At 33.7% G+C, this 16,819-nt stretch overlaps 4 protein-coding genes across 6 annotated transcripts in view; 3 read left to right on the top strand and 1 right to left on the bottom strand.

The window, feature by feature from the left end:
* The window catches only part of LOC136824211 (cilia- and flagella-associated protein 69-like), a 36,364-nt gene extending 34,787 nt beyond the window's left edge, over nucleotides 1–1,577 (bottom strand). The window contains exon 1 of the mRNA XM_067080389.1: nucleotides 1,418–1,577. Coding sequence (XP_066936490.1) covers nucleotides 1,418–1,537 — 120 coding nt within the window. The 5' untranslated portion in view covers nucleotides 1,538–1,577. The remainder of the gene's footprint in view (nucleotides 1–1,417) is intronic.
* The window catches only part of LOC136824151 (universal stress protein Slr1101-like), a 104,965-nt gene that overhangs the window by 82,895 nt on the left and 5,251 nt on the right, over nucleotides 1–16,819 (top strand). For both annotated transcript variants that reach the window (XM_067080318.1, XM_067080317.1), the window contains exon 2: nucleotides 13,582–13,701. In XM_067080318.1, coding sequence (XP_066936419.1) covers nucleotides 13,623–13,701 — 79 coding nt within the window. In that variant the 5' untranslated portion in view covers nucleotides 13,582–13,622. The remainder of the gene's footprint in view (nucleotides 1–13,581; nucleotides 13,702–16,819) is intronic.
* LOC136824159 (universal stress protein MSMEG_3950/MSMEI_3859-like) lies at nucleotides 8,613–10,208 on the top strand. Of its 2 annotated transcripts, none has more exons than XM_067080328.1 (4): nucleotides 8,613–8,755; nucleotides 9,138–9,224; nucleotides 9,359–9,468; nucleotides 9,915–10,208. In XM_067080328.1, the coding sequence occupies exons 1-4, from the start codon at nucleotides 8,686–8,688 to the stop codon at nucleotides 10,116–10,118; spliced, it is 471 nt and encodes a 156-aa protein (XP_066936429.1). In that variant the 5' UTR covers nucleotides 8,613–8,685; the 3' UTR covers nucleotides 10,119–10,208. The 2 variants fall into 2 exon arrangements, with proteins under 2 accessions (XP_066936429.1, XP_066936428.1); XM_067080327.1 differs by having other exon boundaries at nucleotides 9,356–9,468; nucleotides 9,915–10,204.
* Nucleotides 10,364–13,509, top strand: LOC136824147 (universal stress protein Slr1101-like). Its single transcript, XM_067080313.1, has 4 exons — nucleotides 10,364–10,539; nucleotides 11,531–11,620; nucleotides 12,676–12,782; nucleotides 13,030–13,509. The coding sequence occupies exons 1-4, from the start codon at nucleotides 10,440–10,442 to the stop codon at nucleotides 13,228–13,230; spliced, it is 498 nt and encodes a 165-aa protein (XP_066936414.1). The 5' UTR covers nucleotides 10,364–10,439; the 3' UTR covers nucleotides 13,231–13,509.

Here is a 16,819-nt window from a genome sequence, read left to right as displayed (position 1 = left end):
TAAATTATATCAAAACAAAAATGGTAGAGTAGAGCTGCAAGCGGATCTGCGTAGTTCATTTGTTTTGAAATTTTGCTCCTTAGATTGGTCAGTCATTTGATGGCTATGCAAGTTTTCCGCGCACCTCTGATATGCGGTCGTGGCTTCTTCGTAAAGACGAAAGACAGATCTGGACTTATTTCGTACTTTCCAGTCTCTTGTTCGTAGTTTTTCTGACTTTCTGGTTCTGTGTGAGTTATTTACTATGTTTTCTAACTTACTGAATGACTTACCGACAGATCGGCACCGGTGGGATTCGAACTCACTAAATGCAAAGTTCCGATGCTTTGAAACCCAATGCCTTATCCACTGCGCCACGGATTCATGCCGAAAGAGCGTTTCTGATGGCTATTTATATTGTACAATCTGCAGACCAGACTGTATTAAGAGAAAATCACAAAAGAGTGCTTTTTTCGAGCTCCAACCCTAACCCTAACTGATAATAACCCAATTCCTAGACAATCTGATACGTAACCACACCCAAACCACACCCAAACCCAACCCTACCAGGTCGCCTGCAGGTCCTGACACTATTCCCGCATACCGGATCCGAAAAATAGATACATGTCTTTCGTCTTTACGAAGAAGCTTTCACCCTGACAGTGTAGACCTAAAGCTCTAAAACAGCATCTAATAACATGAAAACCAGAATATGATTCTTCAATGGGAATCAAAACTATAAAGTGCACTTACAAACATCAATTTGTCAGATCTCACAAAATTAATAACCACACTGTCATCATTGACAATAAAACAAACGATTTTCTGTCAAGAGCCTTGTAAACATTCCAACAACTTCCATCGAAATGATCAATCACAGCTCAGTTTACCATTTTAACGCGGTCCGAGGATTGAGCCGAGAACTCTCGCATAGCGCCCGAGCTCCCGCGCGGCGCGCGCCGCGGGGATGAAAAACTTCAATCTGTCAATCATTTTCTCAAGCGAAGTGTACGCGAAGTGATTCTAGCTTTACGATAGTGCCGCGGATCATCAATGGATAGTATTCAATTATCATTATCCTTTTATTTTCATTCCTAGAACTTTTGCAAAAAAAAGGAAAAATAGAAAAGTTGTATTTTTTACTGCCCTATTCACATACTGAATTTGAAAGATCTTCTATGTGGCGTTTTTTTGCAAACTTCGAAAAACTGATTTTTTTCCCGCCTTTGCGGGATTTTGGCTCAAGTGCTTGAGTGCAGCATAGGGTACAAAGTCCAAATATGCGTTTCCCGTAATTTTTGTATGAAGAGTTAGGTTTATACTGCCTGATATATGCAAGCAAAAGTTACCCAACTTTACGGCACTAGCTAGATGCTCTTTTAAGAGCTTTAAGAGTAGGGCTACACTGAGAAAAACAATTATCAAGAATAATGAATACCTTGGTGTGAAGTTCTTTATCTGTGATGACATGGTGGATGACTGGGAGTGGAACACTTTCTTGATCTTTCGAATAGTCTGGAAAAAATCCAGAAGATTGAACAGTCAAGGCCGCCGCCATTTATGTTATGATTTCGATTTCACTTTCGCCAAGGTAGCCGTGGGTTGTCTAATACTTGCATACTATAAAGGAAACTTCTTAGGAAAATACTTACAAAATGTGACCACGGATAAACAATTCTTTTATTATCTCTTTTTGCCTACGCCGCGTAAGTTTTACTACCAAAGGAGCAGAAGTCGTTTTCTTCGCGCTTTAAGCCACTTTTGATATGGTAAGCATCAGGTAAGTGATTTGTTTACATTCGAAAAAAAATGTCTGTCTGCACGTTTAAAATTTTTTTTCTCAGGTCATCGATCATCAATCATCGGATAATTCGATAATTTTACTTGTTAGGCTGAATCCAAAGCTCCTAAACCTAAGAAAAAAACACAAATACCAAGTAAAGTCTTATTAATGTGATAAAGAGATCCCTTACCATTGATATATAACCATTTTTCTCAATCATGCTCAAAATCAGCAAAAAGAAACATCGTGTTTACAAAACCTTTATGAACGTGCACGACAACATGCCTGCCAGTCCAAACGTGGCGAATGACCAACATTATTTTCATCGTGAGCTAGATAGATGGCTTTGACTGCTTATTTTATGACGTCGAACCATTATCAACAAGCAAACGTGAAGGACTGCAGGAATAAGGAACCCTATCTTATAAAATGGGTCCCTCCATCACACAGACACAATACACTCTGGGTTTCATTGTCGTTGGATGTTATATAAAGCCAATTATAAAGCCAGAACTTACCTGAATTCATACTAAGAAGGTATATACTAATAATTTAGATTTTACTTTTTACTTTTTACTTTTACGGTATTGGTAATTATTAGTTTGATCAAATAATAGAGTATAATTTAGAGTAATAGAGAATTTTTTCCTTTGGTTGAATTTTCTGCTGCTTGTTTCTGTTCATGTCTGTTCATGTCCGGAAAATATTCTCAATTTTTTGGACCTCGATTAACTATGAATTGCTATCGATGGATGTTTTAATCGATTATAAATCAATACCATTGATTTGGAATCAAATTCTCATTTTTAGGCTTATAAACGTTTGCGAGCAGAAGCTTTTGCGACTTTTTGCAAATTTTGACCCTTTTCCTGAAAGTAAATGTCTTTGAAAATTCTTAACAGGGCAATTCGCGAAAGTTTATGTTTGAAAAAAATTCTCCAAAGAATTGGAAACCTTGAAATACTAATAAATATCAAATTTTCGGTATTAATTGATAAATAATCAATAAGATATTAATCGAAAGATAATCAAAATTAATTGATTGCTCATCAATATCCATCCTTGAGTAAGCGATCGCTACCGTAAGCTGGTCTAATCTCGACATCTGCCTTCTAATTTCGACAACCTTATTTAGAGATGAGGCATAGGCATAGGCATTCTTGCACTTTAGCCCCGTCCCGGAAACGAAATTTTTCTTCGTTAAAATTCGTCGTTTATCGAGTGTTAATTATACGTATAATTATACATCTGCCCCGCACTTCCCTGATTTCTATTTCAAGCCTCCAATCCTTCTTTTATATTGAAAAACAACGAACATAAACATTATTAAACAACCGAAAATAGTATTGGTTTCTCTATATATATACTTGCAGTTCACTCCCGGGTCGAAAATATGATATAGTTTCTCTATATATACTTGCAGTTTTCACTCCCGGGTCGAAAATATGATATAGTTTCTCTATATATACTTGCAGTTCACTCCCGGGTCAAAAATATGATATAGTTTCTCTATATATACTTGCAGTTCACTCCCGGGTCGAAAATATGATATAGTTTCTCTATATTACTTGCAGTTCACTCCCCGGGTCGAAAATATATAGTTTCTCTGTATAGATACTTGCAGTTCACTCCCGGGTCGAAAATATGATATAGTTTCTCTATATATACTTGCAGTTCACTCCCGGGTCGAAAATATGATATAGTTTCTCTATATATACTTGCAGTTCACTCCCGGGTCGAAAATATGATATAGTTTCTCTATATATACTTGCAGTTCACTCCCGGGTCGAAAATATGATATAGTTTCTCTATATATACTTGCAGTTCACTCCCGGGTCGAAAATATGATATAGTTTCTCTATATATACTTGCAGTTCACTCCCGGGTCGAAAATATGATATAGTTTCTCTATATATACTTGCAGTTCACTCCCGGGTCGAAAATATGATATAGTTTCTCTATATATACTTGCAGTTCACTCCCGGGTCGAAAACATTATAGTTTCGAAAATATATTATAGATGTATGATGATCAAGGATATTGGGAAATTTTTCAATCGAAGTGATTCATTTAGATTTCTAATCATGTACTATTTAAATAAGTTTCGAGATATACAAGTTTCATTTTTGCAAAATAAATATGAATACAATGTTCAACAAATATGATACTATAATAAGTCGAATAACGAGTGTTTAAAGAACGACATATATGATATTATGAATTGAATTCCTTTTATTTCCACAATATATCATGTGTCGTTCTTTAAACAATTATTAAATCGAATAACGAGTGTTTAAAGAACGACTTATATGATGTTATGAATTGAATCCCTATATATCATGTGTCGTTCTTTAAACGCTTGTAGAAGGTTCAATAACATGCTTATAGATTTTATTTATTCTAATCACCTTGAGGAACGTCTTTTGCATTTCCATTGAAGTAAAATAATCTAGGTGTAGACAAAAGTAGAACCATCGGGCTTTGTGGGTCTCAAAATTGTGCATGAGCCAGTCGAGTTGTCTCACCCTCTTTTTCAAAACACTTGTCCTTCCTCGGTTCTTGTACTGAGAAGAGAGGATCCAGCATGTTGAAAAAAGTGGTGTCAGAAATCAAACTTAACCTATTATTATATATACTTGCAGTCCACTCCCGGGTTTTGAATAAAGTCGAGTTTCAAAAATTCAAATTTACTCTATATATACTTGCAGTTCACTCCCGGGTCGAAAATATGATATAGTTTCTCTATATATACTTGCAGTTCACTCCCGGGTCGAAAATATGATATAGTTTCTCTATATATACTTGCAGTTCACTCCCGGGTCGAAAATATGATTTAGTTTCTATATATACTTGCAGTTCACTCCCGGCACGGAATCAATAAAATCGTTACACATTAAATTTTCGAGTGTTAATTACCCTTATCAAAACTCAGTATACTTTAAGTATATGCTATTCTGTACTGCAAGTATACTTTCAGAAGTACTAAAAGTATACTTTCAGTATATATTTTGATGTTTTAGGAAGTATACTTTAAGTACTAAATTTTTGGAACAATATTCCATATACTTTAAGTATACTGCATGGAAGTGTACTTCATATATACTGCAAAAAAGTATAAATAAAGTATACTTTCATAGAAGTTGCTAGTATTAATCACATGGCCATTCAAAACAGATTTTCAATGAAATTTGAAAAGTTCATGCCTATAAGGCTTATGAATTTCAAGAAATTTTAAAACTAAACTCCATTAATCTGATACATTGAAAGTAACAGTAAAGTAACTGTAAGTAACATTGAAAGTAAATATTCTTAAAAGCTCTTTATAACAGATAAAGAAAATCTGTATCCGCACTCACACCAGGTTTAACTTAAACTACCTAACTCATCAGCTGTCACAGACTAGTATAATCACAAACAAGATTCATTACATTCATATAGTGCACCATTAGTTTTGAATAATATACAGGTAATCTTTATACTTACATTAGCAAGGTCGCTGCACACCATCCATTGAACTTTACCTATCGTTAAAGCAAACCCTTCATCTTCAAATTTATAAATGTTTAAAAACTTTCAACTGTTCAAAAAATGGTCAAAAACAAATTTCTCTCACAACACCACACTTATTTAATGTTCTGATGTTATGAGAGAATTTTTTCATGTGTTTCAAAGTTTTTATGAGATTCACTTCTTTTTAAAAAAATCTTTCATGCATGAAAATTAACAAAGGAAAAATGATTTCAAAACAAATAAGAACTTTGCCTCTCCAAGGGCAGTATACTTAAAGTATACTTTTTGATCTAATGCACCTAGTTATTTTTATTTTTATCTCATTTTGAAAAACAAGTAAAGTAAAGTATAAAAACAGTATACTTTTTTCATACTTTCTGATTGCAGTATAAATGCAGTACACATTTTGTTAATTTGAGTGATGCTTTGATTTTGGTAAGTATACTTAGAGTATACTTTAATCTTTAAATTTGAGCAAAAGTATGAATGCAGTATACTTTCTATATACTGAAAGTATACTTTTCTAGTCAATGTTTTGGTAAGGGTATACGTATAATTATACATCTGCCCCGCACTTCCCTGATTTCAATTTCAAGCCTCCAATCCTTCTTTTGTATTGAAAAACAACGAACTTTGAATAACCATTTACTATTATATATACTTGCAGTTCACTCCCGGGTTTCTCTACGGGTCGGTTTTACGTTATCTTTAACCCGGGAGTGAACTGCAAGTATATATAGAGAAACCCAATACGATTTTCAATCCGGAAGTGAACTGCAAGTATATATAGAAAGATACTAATATGATTTTCCATACGGGAGTGAACTGCAAGTAGTATATATATATAGAGGCTTTTATCATTTTCGATCCGAGAATAACGAGTGTAATAAAAATTCAAAAATTTCGAAATTTTCATGTCGAAAAATCCGGGACCGAATTTCACTCCCGGGCCGGGAGTAAACTGCAATATTGCCTATAATGAGCTATAATGCTAAACCCTAGCCTGAAAACTGGAGTTGCTTATAAAAAAATGTGTAGTAGTAATTGTGCATACTTCATTGAGTTTATTAAAAAGTTTTTTTCTCTGGAAATTATTCAGTTGATTTTTAGCTTTTCTTAAGTTCTGGTTAACATAATCTTCCCAAATTTTAGTATGTTCTTTCTATTCATGATATTATACCACCTTGAAAATCTTTTGCTAAAAAGAGATCCCTATCAAAAGTTAGAAGCTGAAAATTTACTAACCCCTTGCAGGCAAAAGCGCCTTCATTTATCTCCCAGACAATTTTATACACAACGATGGAGCGCACATTTTCCCGGGCCATTTCTGAGAAGTTTGAATTGAAGGAAAGTTGAATTATACAAGGTATGTTGGCATTATACAAAGTTTTGAAATTGTGACTTGTAATGATAAGTACTTTTTTCAAGGACACCCTTTTACCCAGTACTGTACTTTCGATAAACCTTTCCTTGATCATGATCGCATATTTAATATCATTAAGAAAAATTTATAAATGATTGCGTGTCAACTTTATTTCAGCTGGAATATAATTCAACATTGTGATTAGAAAAAAAGCTTAAGATTTAAATTTTTCGCCTAGCACTTTCTAAAATCCTCTTTTAACCATTAGATGACATTATTCTGTAAATTTTCAATTTTTTTTCATTTCAAAGAGCATAAACACCTCAACTAAAAGAACAAAAGAACAATGACATTGCTAACTTAGTTTTATAAGTGCATGGAAATAAAACAGAGGCATGGGTCCTGGCATTGTTCAGTTGTTTAGGAGGGTGGCTTATCTTTAGAACTTTGCCAAGCCCTGAACCCAACAGTGTTCTTGAGATGGTAGCATTTCGCTATGGAAAGTTACTTTTATACAAATGTTATTTAAGTCTTTGCGATATTTTTGACAGAAATTCTTTTATTTCATTGTCCCTTTTAAGCAAACAAATTAAACCTTTTACTATATTTAATACTCAGCAAATCATTTTATTTTGCTGATTTCTTTGATCAAGTTTACAGAGAAGATGTGGGGCTTGCACTTATTCATATTCATGTACTCCCAGACCTTCCATCGTTTGGATTATACAGTGAGTTTTTCCATCAAAAAATACAATCAACAAGGCTTTTTGCACAATGCAAAATTTTGTTGTTGCTATGATATCAAATTATGTTGCATAGATAAGTAAAGTGTAGATAGCTAATGTTTATTCTTTAAGAAAAATATTATGCTTAAAAAGTCAAGAATGTGAAAAAGAATGAGAATATTTTTATTGTATATTTCTTTCTTTTTATATTTAAAATACCATTGATAGTTGAAGTTCTTGTCTCTAGAGATTTAATACTGGAATATTTACATCCTAGGAAACCCTAAACATGAGTACACATATACCAATAACTATTTTGAAGCTGGATCAACCATTCAAGGGGAAGTTGATCATGAGGCTATCCTAGACAGTGTAAGAGTCGCTTGATAATGGACAAATTTATTGAAATCTGCAAAGGACGTAATGTAAACATATTAAAACAGCCTTACAGCGTTACTTATCTTTTCACCATATCTGTATAAATCTGATCTGTAATATTATCCTCTTTGTTTTTATTTCGATCCCTTCCTTCCTTGCCTTTAATTCTTGTTATTATTGAATGTTTTTCTCCAAGCGTTCATTGACTTCTCCCTTTTTTATTTTATTTGCAGTCTTTTTTGAGCCTATCAAATTTAAAATCTTTCTTCACTTAGGGGAGACCAATTTAATTTGTTGTTCTACGGGCCCGACTGACCCTATTTTTGCTAAAATCAAAAAAAAATGATAATATTGAATTTCCCACTACAATATATTTTAAAAACAATAGTTATTTGTAACAATTAAATTTGAATAAAGCTGAAAATTAATTCAAGAAATTGAAAAATTTAGAAAATTAAGCATTTTATACATTTTATTATGATCTAGATAAAGATCTGAGATAAAAAAAAGTGAATTTTTGATCCAGATATTTTTTGGAAAATATTTTTGGTACCTTACCAACCCTGATAAATGAAAAATTACAGACCGACCGACCCATATTTTTTTAAAGATCTGCCTGTAGAACAACAAGTTAAATTAATTTAAAAAATGAAGTAGAAGAAATCAATTTTTTTTTTGATATTTTATTTTGGGCAATTTTTTAGTATTTTTTATTTAATTTTTAATTTTTGCATGCAATTTATAAATACTTGATTTAACTTTAACTTTAGTTAATTGTTTATATGTTTCTGAGATTTTGGTTGGTTGAAACCATTAAATACTTTTTCTATTTCTTTTTTGAGTTATTCTAAATTGTTCCTGGATTCTTTTTTCTAATCATGCAATTTCTTGTTTTATGCAGTGAACGGAAAATAACAAATAAAATTTAACAATAGATAATAAAAAACATGGTTGCAACAGAAAAACTGAATCTTTTTTGTGTAGACGGTAGTGATATCTGTGCGAAAGCATTTGAATGTAAGTAAAAACAATTTCTTTATCAATTTTTGTAAACAATAAAGAGCTGTTATCTTTCTATCTAAAAACTAATTTAATCGGATTAACTTTCGCGACATTAAATTTTGCAAAATGAAAACACGTGAGATATCTGACTCGCGAAATTAAATCTACCACAAAACTTTTTAAATTGCATTTTCGGCTGAGAAACTAGTCCAAAGTTTCCATTTGTGGCAAAAAATGCGCTATTTTTCAGCTGTTTTCAGGCTTATTCGCGAAATTAAATCCAAGCGAAATCTTTCAAAAATTAAATCCAGAAAATTTCGCGATTTTTTTCGCTTGCGAAATATTTAATCCAATTAACCTATGAAGTATGAATTTTTCTACAATTCTCTTACGCCAGGGTATTGCTCAAATTTGCACAGAGATGGTGATACAATTGGTTTAGTACATGTTTACCAAACTCCCGTTGTTCCTGTTCCACTAGGAGGTATGCTTCATTTCGTATTTGCTAATATCGGATAAGTTTTCATGTCACTTTCAACAAACTAAAAAGCGATTTTTTTGCTTCTTTGTTTTCATTTGCCATGCAATCTTTTTTCCAAAATCTTTTCCCTTTAGCAGGTGACAATATGATATATGATGCTGGACTTTATGATCAATTACTTCAAGATGCATTCAAAACAAGCCAACATATTCTGGCTAAATACAAAAGCAAATGCACTGATTTGAATGTAAGATAGTTTGAAAGCTCCATTTAGTTGATTTATTTTCTCAAAAATTTGCTGTTTCAATTTACGTTGGTTGTTCATGATATGTACCACTGGAGATTCTTCTGATAATTTGGCATTAGTGTCAGTCTCTATCATTCAACAAGAAAACTGATAAATACACCGTTTCGACCGTAGTCGCGCGGTCAGGCGCGTGCCAATTTAATATCTAATTATCCGCCTAAACTCGATCCAATCCTTTTTTTACACCTTTTTCTATTGTCTATGAAAAAGGACGGTTATATATTATTACGGTTATATATTAAACGGTTTTAGTGGGATAAAGCGGAAAAAGAAATGCCCGTGCGGCAATTGGCGGCTACGATCGAAAAGGTGTATTGTTATTATTGTAACTGCAATTTTTTTCAATACAGCAAATAATAAATCATAAAACCTCAATCTTTTTTCAGATAAAACATGAAGAGTTTTTCCAGCACATGAACGACTCAGTTGGTCATACTATTTGTAGTATTGCACATGAAAAAGATGCCAAAAATATTATTATGGGTCAAAGAGGGTTAGGTGTTGTGCGCAGAACACTTCTTGGAAGCACAAGTGATTATGTTGTGCATCATTCACATCTACCAACAATCATTATACCGCATAAGGAATGAAGATTGCATTTTTTATTTATTTATAAATTTATTATCAATACACTTATTAATGATATTTTAATGTACATTAGAATGAATTTTTTTAGGAATCCAGGATAGTAATCATTTTAACAGAGGCCAAGGTCTATAAAAGTCGCCTTATTTAGTATTTTCTGGTCATAATTTGGCTATTTGTATCATTTGTTCTGGTCCTGTTAACGAATACATCTTTTAATTAGGTTCACTGACACTCATTTTTTTCTTTCTTTTAGTGAAAACAAAGAAAATAAATTAGAAATTTTAAAGAAAGCAATACAAAATAAACGATAATAATAATACAATATGGCAACAACAACCGAAGATGGATCAGTCACTTTTGAATCACAAACATTGAATTTGGTTTGCATCGATTCTAGTAAACACAGCAAACGTGCTCTTGAATGTAAGCTACTTGTTTGATCCTTTTTTCGACCTACCTTGGAGACCCTTTAATCTAACCAATGTTCGTTCGTTCGTTCGTTTGTCCGTTCGTTTGATCCTTTTTTGGGCCTACGTTGGAGACCCTTTAATTTTAACCACGTTCGTTCGTTCGTTCGTTCGTTTGATCCTTTTTTGGACCTACCTTGGAGACCCTTTAACTTAACCAATGTTCGTTCGTTCGTTCGTTTGTTCGTTCGTTTGATCCTTTTTTGGGCCTACCTTGGAGACCCTTTAATTTTAACCACGTTCGTTTGTTCGTTCGTTCGTTCGTTTGATCCTTTTTTGGACCTACCTTGGAGACCCTTTAATTTAAGCCACGTTCGTTTGTTCGTTCATTACCAGGTTTTCTTGGGATTGGCTTTTATGCATAAAGATGGAGGGCAAGGTTCTCTAAAAAGTGGCTAACGCAGTTTTTTTCGGAAAATTTTTATTGGCCGCAAAAATCGGATTTTCATTCGGGAAAATTCCCTTACGTCATTTTAGGGAAAAATAGCATTTCTCGCGATTGGTTTCATATTTTTTCATATAGAAGGCAAGGTTCTCTAAAAAGTGGCTCAAGCAGTTTTTTCAAAAGTTTATTTTGGCTGTAAAAATCGGATTTTCTTTTGGGGAAATTCCCTTTTGTCATATTTAGGGAAAATAAGCATTACTCGAGATTATTTTGTATTTTTTGCATTGTGATATAAAATGGTAATATTTCATTTCTGATGGAGCCCGATTTTCAAAAAAATAATTTCTTAGGCGAACTTGTGCTAAAAAGTGCCTAACATTATTATAAAAAGGAATTTTCTTTCTGTAAACAATCCCCCTATATTGTTGAAATATGGCAAATCGAGCTGACAATATATTGCGGACACCTTTTCAATATATTGCCGACATTCATCAATATATTCTCAATATACTGACCGACAATATATTGTTGCAGCCCTTAAAACAAAAACTTTAATTTTCAGGGTATTTTGACAATCAGCATCGTGATGGTGACCAGGTTGGTTTGGTTCATGTTTTTGTGCCTCCTGATCTCCCAGCTTTCGGTATTTATGGTATGAAATTTCATTTCCTTAATTATATACAATCCACTCTCCCTAATTCGAACTTCTACGATTCAAATTGTTCTTTAATTCGAATTAAGGCATTGTTTCCCTTCGGCTTGAAAGTATTGTAAAATGCTTTCTATAATTTGATGCAAAGTTTTAATTCCTTGAAGATCGAATCAGAGAGAGGCAATTATAGGTACATACAAAAATCAACACATAGGCGTAGCGAGATACCCTGCAAAATTTATGAGGGAGTGCAGACGTTTATGACATATTCATGATTTTTTTGATAAAACAAAGACAATAATTACAGTGTCGTAAAAACCGCTCTCATCCATAAATTTTGCAGGGTATCTCGCTACGCCTATGATACAGTCCTAGTTGTATAAATTGAAAAGAGACAATTCATATGAAACATTCTCCATACTGTGCCAGTAACGTAGCCAAGGGGGCGCAAAATTTTTGACACGGTAATTATCTTTTTATATTATGAATAGATAATTACAGAGTCATAAAAATCTGCTCTCCTGCACAAATTTTGCGCCCCTCCTGTCTACGCTACTGTGTGCAATATATTGACGAACAATATTCGACAATAACGTTTAAGCAACAGGTGGTCTATTGTAAAAAAGAATCTTCTATCTGTAAACGATCCCCTAATATTGTTCGAATATTGTAAATCAAGCTAGTAATATATCGCGGACATCTTTTTCAATATATTGTGAGCACTTTACAACACACCCATGTCTCACAGCCCCCGGTGGAACCTTTTCCCACAGGGGATAAAAGTTTCTAATGATATCCCAATAGGGGTGAAAATTCTATTGTTCCAAGGTTAAAAAACCCAGTGGCGGGATGGTTTTGGAGTGCAATTTTTAAACATTGATATCCGAATGGGGATGAAATCAAAGTGAATTTCCCAGTGGGGATGAAATTCCAGGGTATTTTTCCCGCCGGGGACGAAATCTTTGCCAAATTTTCTAGTGGGGGGGTCTCTGACACAGGGGTGTCTTATTTTACTCAGTAAGTGAACCAGCACTGAGCATTTGTTTATTTTTCAGCAGGTGGAATGGCTCCTATAAACATGTACCAAGAAACATTGCAGGCGGGTATCGAGGACAGTAAAAAGATTGTCGAAGAATACAAAGCATACTGTTTATCTAAAGGGGTATTTATATTATTAAAGTTTGATTTTTAATTTATACAGATACCAAATTTTATGTTTTGCGTTATAACCAAAAGATAAGTTCAGTGAAAATTAGTTAAAACCGTTATAACTAGCAAGTATGGAATTCGAGAGATTTTCCAAATTTGAAAATTAATCTACTCGCATCGCTATCATAGATTCTGAGACTCGAAAATTTCTTATTCATTCCGGTTCGTAGTATTCTGAAATTTGCGATTTTTCTTTTTAGGTATCACCAAAATATTTCGTTCAGTCTTTAAATGATTCAATTGGACATACAATTTGTGATATTGCAAAACAAAACAAAGCCAAGATGATGGTGCTCGGTCAAAGAGGCCTGGGTGCTATTCGTAGAACATTTTTAGGAAGTGTGAGTGACTACGTCATACATCATGCACATATTCCTGTTTTGATCGTACCTCCAAAATAGTTGTTAAAATTTTTATGAATCACAACCCCAGCCGAATATTCTTTGAAAAGCTTGTTGTGTGGAGGTGTCTTTTTGGAGATAGTGTCAGCAGCTCGTCACTTCTTGTCATTCATTCATCCTTAGTCAGTAGATATATTATTTCAAACATATACGACAACCATTAAGTAATTTTGAGTTATATATAATTTTTTTTATTATTATTACAATATTTTTGTAGTAATAACTTGTACTGTAATTTTTATGTAAATGAAATAGAAAATTTTTCTCTTCGTCTTGGAATTATTGCCTGAAAATGTCACCTTCCAAAAAGTATTCAAATGTCATTCTATGTTTTTTTTTATTTTGACAGAGTTTAAAACAAAAAGAGAAAATAATAAATATATGATACAAAGATGGCTGAGAACATTGAAAAAGTCACATTGAACCTGATCTGTGTAGATGCTTGTGATCACAGTAAAAGAGCCATGGACTGTAAGTACTAAATTTTCAAATTCCTTTGTTTGAAGTGGAAAATGAAAATTTGAATTTTTGGAGTGACATGGCTGGAATATATTGAGAATTCTGGTTATTTTAACGTTTTTCAAGATTTAAAGTTCCGGCGAGAAGGTCGATTTTGGGCTATCTCTTTAATTTAATCGAATATTTCAATTTGGGAGGGATTGGCAGACTTCCAGGCTATATTCTGAGCCCTATTGGTTTTGGATCCTCAGATCCTAAGTTTCCAGGTGTTAAGTCTAGCGTTAAAGCTCAGAGTTAAAACTCTACCCTTCGAACCTACTTTAGAGCACTTACAAATCGATTGTGGTTTCAAAACTTCCCGGTGAATTTCCCTTTTTTTCTCAAATATTATGACCTTGATTGTAGCATTAACATTGATTAGTATCATTTTAAAAGTGAATTTACCACTCAATAGCATTCTCTCCACTTGGCAAAAGTGTCTTAACAGAAACACTTAAATTGTTAACAGAGGCGGATCTGGGATTTTTCTGAGGGGGTTCAAAAATCTCTTTTCAAAAAAAAATTTTCGGAACAAACGTTTTGGGCGTAGATTTTGCACCCGCCCTGTTTGGGCGGTGTCACCTTTTTTCCATTCAACATGGGGGATGTTGATGAGCGCCTGCGCGTCTGCAGTTCCCATTACCTATAAACTCCAAACATAGGCCTCAGCGGGGGACCATTCAAAAAGTACGTACGCTCGAAAAAGGCAAATTTTTGACGCTCCCTCCCCCTTGTACGCTTTATGTGTACCCCCCCCCCTTCAGCGTACGTACGCTTTTTAGTACACCCCCCTAACCAAAGTCGAAACTTGTAACTCTTGTAACAGTAGAATATGTAGGTATCCAATCGTATTTATAACAAAGTCTCAAGAAATTAAAAGAATCTATAAGATGAACAAAAATACCACAGGAGAAATGAAAATAACAATCGCAAAAACCATTCTTTGATGTGAAAATATTGCGTTTTTCTCTCAAAAAAACCAGTTTAGGAAAAATTACGAGCGTACGTCTGCGTACGTACTTCTCCTCAAGGACCCCCCCCCTCCTACGCTTTTGGGAGTACCCCCCCTCTCGAGCGTACGTACTTTTTGAATGGTCCCATGCGTTGAAAGGAGGGCGGTAGGCCGATTTTTTGTCCCGGCTTGAACAGCCAGAGGCTGAACGTGTAATAATCGTTTGTGGTGATATTCATATATACATTGGGAAATTCCCTAACTGCAATTGCGCACATCTAGTTTCTTCTTTTCAATCTTTTTTTTTTTTTTTTATTATTATGATGTATACAAGCTCACAGGCCCGAGGTGGACCTCTACGAACCGATTTCTAATTACAATATTAATATGTCAAGTATCTTAGTTGGTGTTTTTCCCACGCTTTGTTTAGGCTTTCTTTAAACAATTTGATTGAGGTCGACTCGATGACAAATCGCGGTAGTGCATTCCATGTTGGGATCGATCTATAGTAGAAAGATTTCGTCTGAGCCCCACGAAAACCATCATCAGCAAAGTTTGGAACAAATTCATGATCATGGAATCTGGTTGGACGGGATTTTTTAACAAACTTGTTCCGAGTTGTCTGTGGGTCGTGTCGTATATCCCCTGGTTGGATACACGTAGTTCTATGGTGCTTTTTGGAAATGTGTTCGAAATATGCAAATAAGAAAACTAGAAAATAGATCTGTTCATAAAGTTTGACTTATAGAGCTTCCTTCTTAGAGATCAAGCTTACCTTAAGATAAAGAAAGAAGAAATCTTTTCCTCCCAATTTAATATCTTCTTAATATTATTCCTTAATTTACATCCATTGTCATAATCATATCTTACATTCTTATATCTCTTCTAATTTACAGTTCTATGTCCATCCTAAGATGGGTAAAACTAAACTACTACTGTATTACAATTACAAAAAACCTCAGTTTAAATACATTTTAGCTTATTTATAAGTTCTGTTAATTAATATTACAATAAGTGTAGATAATAGTTATTGTTCGTGCTAGGGGTGTGTTTGGATCGGATTGGTTTGTAACAACAATGGGATTTAACTGCTTGAATCTGATTGGTTGATATTCTCAAAATAGGGTGCGGTTGTGATAGAATTTTTGGCTCTCAGGAGTTCGCAGGTGATTTCGTTGAGTGGGTGACGAAATGTTATTTCTTCATATTAATGATGATGAGTTTGTTTTAGAATTAAAACAATCTGTTGTTGTCCCTCCTTCTTTAAGGTACTTTGCAATAGAAATGTGATCAGTTTGTTTTCTTGATCAATGATGATTAGGTATTGATTGGTGATAATTAGATAAGGTACTTTTCAATAGAAATTAGGTAATCATCTTTTTCAGTATCAGCTTAAGAATTCAAGCATTCTTTAAGTCAAATCAGTCCTTTTACACGACATCCGGGTGGTAAATAATAGTGATGTCCTCATCACTGGAACGTTGGTTTATATGCTCTTTATTTATGTCGATATGTTCGGTTCAACTTGTGAAATTACAAGGCAGTATCAAAGCGTTATCCCCCTTGTTAATTTCGAATCATCTTGGTTCCATCATCATAAAATATCGAGTTTAATTGTCAATTTTTCTAAAGGCCAATACATGTTGCATCAATTTCAAAGTTAATTATAGTGGATGTCAATCAATGCCAAATTAATGTTCATTCCTTTTGTCTTCGTTTTATGCTAAATAATATGTTAAATATAATGTCTTAATATATATATTAGTGACAAAGTAAATAAGATTCAATTACGGTAAAATACTTTTCTTAGAATATATGGTCTTTTTTTGTCAATCAATTTAGTTCAATAGTTTCTTTCTCACAGTTAATCATATTTAATGGGGCAATATCTGGAAATGTGTCCTTCCTCTTTGCATATGAAACAAACAACCGATTGTTCACAATCGCCCTGTTCTTTATCGGTTTTAATATGCTTTATTTGGTTCATTAAATCTTCAATTAAATACTCCATTGGTGGATCAACAGCCTCTTTCAGCAAAAGTGCATGGGTTGCCTCACGGTACGTCTCTGGTTGCTTCATTTGTAAGTAGTTCCTGTATCCAGAATCTAGTCCAGCAATCATGATATCAAGTTTTGTTT

Source organism: Clytia hemisphaerica, unplaced genomic scaffold (genome assembly GCF_902728285.1).
Source record: "Clytia hemisphaerica strain Z4C2 unplaced genomic scaffold, Clytia hemisphaerica genome assembly, whole genome shotgun sequence".
NCBI lineage: Eukaryota > Metazoa > Cnidaria > Hydrozoa > Leptothecata > Clytiidae > Clytia > Clytia hemisphaerica.
The sequence above is the reverse complement of the archived record's forward strand: the minus strand, read 5'-3'. Positions and strand labels throughout refer to the sequence as shown.

Excerpts from the sequence above, each read along its gene's own strand:
- LOC136824159 (XM_067080327.1), top strand. The coding sequence starts at position 8,686 with ATGGTTGCAACAGAAAAACTGAATCTTTTTTGTGTAGACGGTAGTGAT. Across the intron at positions 9,225-9,355 it reads TGTTCCTGTTCCACTAGGAG|CAGGTGACAATATGATATAT; the intron begins GTATGCTTCATT and ends TTTTCCCTTTAG. Across the intron at positions 9,469-9,914 it reads GCAAATGCACTGATTTGAAT|ATAAAACATGAAGAGTTTTT; the intron begins GTAAGATAGTTT and ends ATCTTTTTTCAG.
- LOC136824147 (XM_067080313.1), top strand. The coding sequence starts at position 10,440 with ATGGCAACAACAACCGAAGATGGATCAGTCACTTTTGAATCACAAACA. Across the intron at positions 11,621-12,675 it reads CCCAGCTTTCGGTATTTATG|CAGGTGGAATGGCTCCTATA; the intron begins GTATGAAATTTC and ends TTTATTTTTCAG. Across the intron at positions 12,783-13,029 it reads CATACTGTTTATCTAAAGGG|GTATCACCAAAATATTTCGT; the intron begins GTATTTATATTA and ends TTTTCTTTTTAG.